At 40.5% G+C, this 8,805-nt stretch overlaps 1 protein-coding gene across 1 annotated transcript; it reads right to left on the bottom strand.

The window, feature by feature from the left end:
* Positions 1 to 1,974: 1,974 nt before the first annotated feature.
* Positions 1,975 to 8,678, bottom strand: slc7a6os (solute carrier family 7 member 6 opposite strand). Its single transcript, XM_040011065.1, has 5 exons — positions 8,330 to 8,678; positions 6,579 to 6,908; positions 5,031 to 5,237; positions 4,275 to 4,407; positions 1,975 to 2,851 (listed from the first exon to the last, which is right to left on the bottom strand). The coding sequence occupies exons 1-5, from the start codon at positions 8,516 to 8,518 to the stop codon at positions 2,706 to 2,708; spliced, it is 1,005 nt and encodes a 334-aa protein (XP_039866999.1). The 5' UTR covers positions 8,519 to 8,678; the 3' UTR covers positions 1,975 to 2,705.
* Between the last annotated feature and the right edge of the window lie 127 nt (positions 8,679 to 8,805).

Genomic DNA, 8,805 nt, shown 5'->3' with positions numbered 1-8,805 from the left:
TGAATGACGCCTCAGGTGTATCGTTCGTGACCCACCATAATCCCAGGATTCATTGCGAATCATAGGTTGGAGGAAGTTTTGGGGGGAAATGGCCTACAGTCGAAGCGGAGAAGAAAAAAACTATTAAAAGTTAGTTCTGGGTTTTTATCCCACTTCATATATACACCAGAACACATGTTAGCATAATGAAAGAATTGTAGAATTAAGTAAATGGCCTGTAAATGGCCTGTATTTACATGGAGTGGAGTCAACAACAGCATAGTGCAGTTGTAGCCAGATGGGCTACTCGCCTTCCGTTTTTTTTCTCTCTTCTCTCTCTCTCGCTCGCTCGCTCTACCACCCTCGCTCTCTTTCCGCTGCACTCGCTCCTTGTATCAGGTGATTGGGTTAATTGGGAACCCACCTGCACATTGATTGCAGGGTGGCGCTAGCCCGTATAAAGCTAAGCCGATGTTTTGTTGGATTAATTCTTCCCGAGCTTCAGGTGCGATACAGCAGATGCTGACGTACTGATCAGCAAGAGCCGATTATATGACAGCTACAGGTATGCTCTCGCCTGTAATTGCTGTATATAAAAAAACCCTCAAATTTACATTTTCTTCCTGTATTCCGTGGGTCTCCAACTCCAGGCCTCGAGGGCTGGTGTCCTGCAGGCTTTAGATCTCACCCTGGGTCTACACACCTGAATCAAATTAGTTCATTACAGGCCTCTGGAGAACTGCACGACATGTTGAGGAGGTAATTTAGCCATTTAAATCAGCTGTGTTGGATCAAGGACACATCTAAAAACTGTAGGACACCGGCCCTCGAGGCCTGGCGTTGGAGACCGCTGCTCTAAAGTCTAGATGGGTAACAGAGTATTAATTGATGTGCTTGTGTGGTGGAGTTTACCACCCTAAGGCTCACAGACATCTGTGCTCATATTTTTGATTAAAACAATAAATCATCTGGTGTATTTTGACACCATACTGAAAAGGACTACCATCAGAAGGAGTTTACCCACATCAGCAGAATGATCTGTTGATCTCTACTCTGGAAACTAACCAGCTCTGGACCAGATCCAAGAGCTCTGTGGGGGGAGTAGCAGAGTGTTCAATTTTTCTGCTGTTTCTAATGTCTTTCCCTTTCCATAATGAGTGTTAGTAATAAATAAAGATTATTAGACACATTCATTCCTTGATTTTTTTCCCCCTGTTGGCAGGAAACAATTATTGTTCCATAGCATTAAAATCTGATCTTAAAACAGGACATCTATGGAAGATACTTGGTGACCACACATTAAGTATGTAAACTAAGCTTATATATTGGAATTCTGAGCTGTAATGTGCAGCCGTCACCTTAGAAATAAACAGCAGCACTGACAGGGACGCAGCCAATTAAATTAAAATGTTTATTTTATGCGCCAAATCACCAGATTAACCAGTTTCTGCACTATTAATTGTGTGTTGCATTTCACAGGCACATTGTGTTTCTGAAGTAGGTGGCACTTTTGGGGATCAGTTTCTGTGGAAGAGTCATGATCCTGCAACAATAAATTGATTAAATTCTGTTAACAGCGCTCCTTTCATGTGAACATCCAGGGGAAACCCTGTAATAACTTTAAGTGTTGATAACCACTTTAAGTGGTCTGTGTGTCCCAATTGCCAATATTAGCAAGTGATAGTGGAATGATACCCTGGGTAGTCAGAACCCCCTTTATTGTACGGGGCCCTGGATAAGCCCAAATCCTGCTTCACAGTACAGCTCTCTGCTCTTAACTGGCTATAGGTTGAGCAGAAGTTACCATGGTCACTTAACCAGGTTGGAAAAAAAAAAAAAAAAAAAAAGAACGAACAAACCTGACATTAATCCATCTAAGCCTTTGAACTCAAACTATGTTTATAAAGTAATAAGATATTTATACATGTTTTACAAACCAATGATATGGCATAGTAATACATTTTAACCTCTTCTTTAGAATGCAGGACAAACTGACACTGAGATGTTTCATGTTTATTTTGAAAGCTTTTCTTTTATACACATCTACATATTTACAAAAACCTTAACAGAACAAGCATCCAAGAGAAACAATTTAAACTCCAGAGGAGATTTTCTGAACCAAACTCGCACACCCACAACAGAATTGATGCACCACGCTTTCACATTATGCAAAAAAAACAAATCTAACACAGTTATACGTTCACGCACTACCATGCACAAAATGCAAACACCCTAAACTGCAACCACGCGCGGCCCGAGACGTCTCACTAACAGAAGGATAAGAGCACAAAGCATACGAGGCATACCACACTAATGTGCAACATTTTCTAACACACATCCACTTTGAACAAACATCCACACATGAATTCACTCCACCACAGTTTAAAAAACAAAAACAAAAAAAGGACACACGGGACCCTTCAGCAAATAACTCACCTACTCCATCACCATCTGTGTAGGAAAGTGATCTGATCAGTTAGTGGCCACTGAACTTCATAACTGTGACAAAATACTTTTGGCACGTTTTTAACCAAGGTATTGTTTCCCGGTGTTTTCCAGAAAGGTTGCCCATTTGTTGAGTGCTACACATAAACTGCTACACTGTGAGAAGTGGTTTCTTTCTTTATAACCTTTTCAATCTCTGCTACACAGATGTTGCACAGAGTAAGGGGTTACTTGTGGAAAGGTAACTGGAAAGATCCACTACAAGTGGGGTGAAGAGCAGATCAATCGGAATCATATTTGTCTCCATCGTCATCATCATCATCATCGCCGTTGTCGTCGTCACCACGGCAGCCCAGCTCATGCATCACTTCCCTCTGGTAGCGCTGCCAGCTCCTCCTGCTGTAGGAGTGTTCCTCCTCCCAGTAACCTGCACAGAAGGCAAATGTAATGGTTAGCAAATAAACACCATTCAACACTTGTTTGCACCAAGTGACACTGAGGCTGAAAAATGAAGCAAACACACAGGGAGCAAGAAACAACAGCTTAGTGAACTGAACTTCACTGAACTGCCATTTGAAGTTGGTAAATATTGCAAAATTTGTAATCTAGTTTTAGTAAGTGTTTCATCAGTCCGTTGCTTAGCAACAACTAGCACGTATCTATGTCTGTCTTGCGAGTTTATCGATGCAATCTACAAACCTCAGCACTGAACCTTCTCACCCATATATGTTAACTTCCTGGTCTGAAAGACCACAAAAACCATTGAGTGACGTGGTGGCTCCATCCATGTCCTACATACAGTCTTAAGCAGAACACTTTTCTTAAAAAGTAATGCAGTAGTTTCCTTAATCAGAATACTTTATTGATCCCTAGGGGAATTTTTTTTAAATTTAATTTAATCTAATTACACTCAGGAGAAAGTAACACGATACACTACTTGTTACATTACTTTGGCATTTCTCCTTAAAATGAACTGAAATGCACTCTCATAAATATCAATGTAACAATACAAACATACAGGCTACAGTCCCACACACCAACACAAATCTGTATTTTAATGAGGATACTCATATGAGCTTTCTCTTGGTATTTCGGTATGAATGCAAAACTGACAACAAAAAGCAAAAGATGAAAACCAGCACACAGACATTCAAATGGATCGTCACAGTGATTCTACTTTAGAAACATGAACGGGTAGAAACGGACACTGCAGCCTGACTGCTCATCTGTTTTTTTTACCCTTTGAAGTCGAGTCTGGTAGCTGGGCTGGGGTTGAATGTCACTCATCTTTAATATCACTCTGGGTTCTTAGCTTAGCATTAACGTGATGTCTGTGCAGAAGCTTGCAAAGAGCCGAAATGCTGTTAGCAGCATACTAGCAGTTGTTTCTGTCCTGGCTGCAGTTTGCACTTCGCCATCGATCTCTCATCCTCTTTTACAATAAGAATAAAAGTACTGTCTATATCCACTCTGTAGACTGCGCCACCATTTTCCTCCTCTGGCATAACAACTGAAATCAGCTAAATGTAGTGCAAGTGCAACTGATTGGCAAGCAAAGGAAGGAATGAACTGAACGACTTGGAATGAGTTCTTGTAGAGAACCAATTCTCAAGTTATGCACACTAAGTTTCGTAATGCAGAAGTCTAGACAATCAAAAGTATAACTAAGACCTTAGGATACTGTCTATGAGTGAAAATGACTAGAATATCACACTAACCTGGTTTGACTAAATAACTTTTGGCATCTTGCTATCATAGTAAAAGATGAAATGGGAGACATTTGTTTAAATTAACAGGAGTTCAAGTAGAGACTGCAGCACTGAATAACTGACATGTTTCTAAATACATACCACCATAGCGCTCCTCTCTGTCACTGTCTGTATTGCTCTCCTCATCAGGGTAGTCATTCCTCCAGTTGCCTTCCTCGTTCTCATCATCCTCATCTTCATACACTTCCTCTTCATGAACCACAAGGTCAGGAACCTGAGATAAAAAACACCACATTTATCAGAAAAGCTTTTTTTTTTTTTTTTTAAATAAATGATTAAGTCAGTGTTGTGGTTTGATATTAAAAATTACCAGTGAGATTTTGAGTCATCACTGATAAGAAGAAACCCTAACGGTATGCTTTGGCAAATCACTTCTCCACACATCCAGGGCAACAAAACTAAACAATCTTCTTGCTTAAATTTTTACTTTCAATGCTTTAAAATAAACACCATTTAAAAATCATCAGTTAAGTTACAAAAAACCCCAACATTTTTCTCATCTTAACCCCTCTTCTACCCTTTTGAGATTATTTTAAACTAGTGCCAAACTGTAATGAACTACCACCACCAGAAGGTGGCAGTAATGCAACAAAATGTTTCTACATTCCCCAGGCACCATTACAAAGTAGTGATGCTTGTTTACAAACAAACAATCATTTTATAGCAATGACAGGATACTCCCCTGTAAATATCAAATAATATTTCTGCTTTAAAGGCCACCTGTTTACCAGCTGACCATCATTTATTTTTCCAAATATAAAATTTGGACCACTCCACCCATTCACTCACTCCAATTTCAGCACTCATTCATCTGTCCGTCCATCCATCCACACACACCAGTTCTCCCTCATCAGCATAGGCCCTGACAGACAGGATGTCCTGGATCCACCCTGGTGTGACCGTTTCCTGGTAGTAAAGATCATAGACGTAGCCATCGTCCTGCTCTCGGTGCTCTTCCCCCAGTCTATCTCCAGATATGCTCAGACGCTCCCGCAGCATCTTGGTGTTGTTACAGAGAATCTCATCTGGTTCTGAGGACAGTATCTTTAGAAAAATAAAGCAAGTGATTAGAAATGGAACAAATTAATGAGCTGATAGTCAGTCTAGTTGGGCCTAATGGCAAATTAAATGACATTTACATCAATACTGAAAAAAAAAAAAAATCTCAGAGCCGTTTACCGGTAACTATCAAAACACATGCTGTTAGGAAGAGGCAAGTTGTGAGCTTCATGTGTTTGCTGGTAGGCAGTGTAATACCAGTGGCTGCAGTAACTCCAGACATTCTCACTAAAGTAAGTGATCTTTCCTACAGCTGAAGCACACGACTGAAATTGTGACTGAAACGGTCGAGCCTGAACGCTTCTTAAAAAGCGAAATGAACCTGACTCTTCGATCAGACACCTTAACACAGCTGACCTGGCTGGTTGGTATAGTTAAGCTAATTATACACGTGCAACACTATTTAACTGTTCTGAGATGTTATGTCACAGTCTAGAACTAGCTAGGCCTGCAGTGTGTGTGTGTCTCTCTTTCTCTCCCTCCCTGTCTATTTGTCAGCTGTGAAAGCTCAACTGGAGTAATGCAGTGTTGTTCGTGCATGGTTTTTAAACTCCAAGGAAAGATGGCTGCTGCTCCTGCTAGCCCTGCTAACACTAGCCACACTTCCAATCCAACATTGCAAGACCAGAGATCAATGTGATTTGATTGGGGAAGAATGCACTTCCAAAAGGTTTTTAAATAAACATGCACTATTTGTTTAACAATTCTGCCTGTTTGCTGAACAATTTCTTACTTTTTGACTAGTTAATGTTTTTTTTTTTTCTCTAATTTCTAATGACTATAGTAAATGAATTACCAGGACAATCCTTACTTAACAGAACAGGAAATGTGCTGGCACGATGAGAAATCAGAAGATTGGATCTGTGAGACCGACCAATGATAATAGCGTCGTTAACAGTTGATGACTGTGCTAGCCATGTGGTTGAGCTAAGACTGGATGACTCTCAGCAACTGAATTATATTGATATTTGTAGCATCTGCCTTCTGAAAAGCACTTGTTAAACTGCACAATTGTATTCAGTAAAAGCTTAATAACTGGTAAGTTGTGGTAAACTGATAATCTGTGTTAAATAATCCCAAATACAATCAAGCAGCCCTATGAGGACAACCACTTAGGTTTTTTAACAGTCTGAGGGCAGTATGGTATTTATTTTTTTAACTGACTGTTTCTGTAATTTAGCCTCCACTAAGTGAAAAAGGTGCAACATATCAGGACCCTAAATTGAGTATAATAACTGATGGTTGGGCTGTTCATGAGTACGCTTGCCAAACAGCACTAGGACAACTGCTGCAAACAAAACCCAGAATCTCCAACTATCAACTTACCTTGCCTGATGGTTTATCCTGGTCCTCTCCATCCTCATGGATCAGATCCACCACCTGGATTTCACCCAGCCCCCAGCATTTGTCCGTCTCTTTCCCCGTTTCCTCTACACACTCAGAAGCACCCATCTGTGGTGTCTGTTGCTCTGCTGGGGCTGACAGACCAGCACGGTGGCTTGAGAGTATTCTGTAGCGTTCCTCTCTCCGAGTACTCCACTTTGTGCTGCGTAAATCACCAAGTATCCGCTGTGAGCTGGCAGCAGAGGGACGCAGTGCATGCGCCGTGCGAGGCCGAGCCAAAGCCTGTCGAACCTGCGTCTGAACGGGAGCTTCCTGGTGATGGGATGACAAAGATAACAACCCACAAGGCTTTAACATAAACATTGATTTCCCTTTTAATTCCCAACTCATAGAAGCTGCTGGAACTGCACACTCATCTTACTCACGGTTCCACTAATTTAATGCAAATATTATCGAAATCCAACAATTAAAAACCCCACATCCAATTTTCTACAACGGGGAAACAACCAATTTGTAACAACAGACAATAAAAAAAAACACAAAACAAAAACACTAACAATTATCTATTTACAAAACAAACTAAAAGAACAGTAGCAATAGGACATGTGCAAAGATTCAAAATTCACATGTTGAAAACGCAATGACCAGAATTTTCCCTGCGCATAGAAATGTTTGGTGCCCTCAAAAGACAATTTGGCCTAGCACAAAAATGACAATCAACAGGACTGTGTTCATCAAATGGCAAGAAATAAAAGGAAAATCCAGAGAAATATGTAAGGTAACAAAGACTCTTTGCCTTAACTGTATGTGACTCAATTATGGTTATTTGCTTGGTCACCTCCCAAAGCATAGTTATCACCAGGAAAAACCTACTGTTAAGAAATAAAAAGACATTACACGAACCTAAAAATGCAGAGAAGACAGAAAAGCCTGTTAAGGAGAGACTCCTTATCCGCCTCCCAAATAGTTAACTTTGTCATCAGAGCCTAGGAGTGGTGTATTCCTCATTTTGGCTGTGGTTTTATTCATACCCATTTCACTTCCTTATGACATTAAAAACTTTAAGACTGCTTACTTCTGACACAAGACTGAGTACAAAAAACCCTATATAAAAGCTCACCAGAATCAATATTGTGATATCAATTTTCCAGTCATTGTGCCCATCACTCACTAAAGGAAGCATTCTCTCAAAATGTACTGAAGTGGAAAAAGATGCATTAGCCATCTGTCTGTTTTACCGAATCCCACAAAGAAAACCATAGTGGTCGGTGTACACATTACACAAACAAATGCAGTGCTACAACTGTATATAGCAGTGTTTACAGCTAATCTAATTAGCTTACGTAATGGGTCTTATTTCGTCTATTGAATTGCGCATGTAAATATTTAATTTACTTCAAACGTTAGTCATACCACAGCCTGGATTTTGATTGTCACTTCGTTTTCAAGGCCCAAATTACGTCAAAAAAAACAACAAAACAAAACAAGCTAACAACAGTTTGTGGGGTAGCTAGGGCTAGCAGCTAGCATGATTGCTAACAACAATAAGCACAAAGGCGCGTTGTTCCGGACAGTAAGTGATGCTCTCAGCAGCTTCATTCAGCTTGCTATCACCCACTCAGCTCTTCTGAGTGGTTTCAACTATCATGATAACTACCCCCCCACCACCATTATTTTTCAAAAGCTACCCCTTCCACTGACCGCTGCTCTGGCGATAGCACTGGGCCCCTCACCTGTGTTGCTACGGTCGCCACGAGTTTGAAGACAGAGTTTTCCACTTCGGCTTCGTTGGGTTCAGGTACCGTTTCGCCTGAGCTCTGGGACGTTTCGGGACGGATACGTTTGCATGCCAGCAGCAAAGCATCTGCGGGGTCGGTTCCCCTTTTTCTTTTCACTCGGAGAATCGTAGTATTTGGATCCATGTTGTCTCCGTCTCTCTTTAGTGTGTCTGGCAGTTGGAAAGAAAGGAAACGCGAGAGATCGCAATCCTTTTTTATTTCCGGTGACTACGAATGTGAAGAAACTCGTAAAAACTATAATAATTTCTTTGATGTAGTTTACTTGATACGTTCCCTCGTATTATTATATAGTTAAATTAACTAAACTGCTGTCACGAGTTTCCAATGTATCACTGTAATCCACAATCTCAATAAAACATTAAACATTTTACTTCTTAAAACTTCAAAGTAAAAGCACTTCCTGTTAACGT

Source organism: Simochromis diagramma, unplaced genomic scaffold (genome assembly GCF_900408965.1).
Source record: "Simochromis diagramma unplaced genomic scaffold, fSimDia1.1 OVJJ01000603.1, whole genome shotgun sequence".
Lineage (NCBI taxonomy): Eukaryota > Metazoa > Chordata > Actinopteri > Cichliformes > Cichlidae > Simochromis > Simochromis diagramma.
The sequence above is the reverse complement of the archived record's forward strand: the minus strand, read 5'-3'. Positions and strand labels throughout refer to the sequence as shown.

What these genes read in the sequence shown, in the direction of transcription:
- slc7a6os (XM_040011065.1), bottom strand. Translation starts at nt 8,518, where the DNA reads ATGGATCCAAATACTACGATTCTCCGAGTGAAAAGAAAAAGGGGAACC. An exon ending in AGGATAAACCATCAGGCAAG is followed by an intron (nt 5,238 to 6,578) that starts GTAAGTTGATAG and finishes ATTTTTCTAAAG; the next exon opens with ATACTGTCCTCAGAACCAGA. An exon ending in ATGCTGATGAGGGAGAACTG is followed by an intron (nt 4,408 to 5,030) that starts GTGTGTGTGGAT and finishes TTTTTATCTCAG; the next exon opens with GTTCCTGACCTTGTGGTTCA.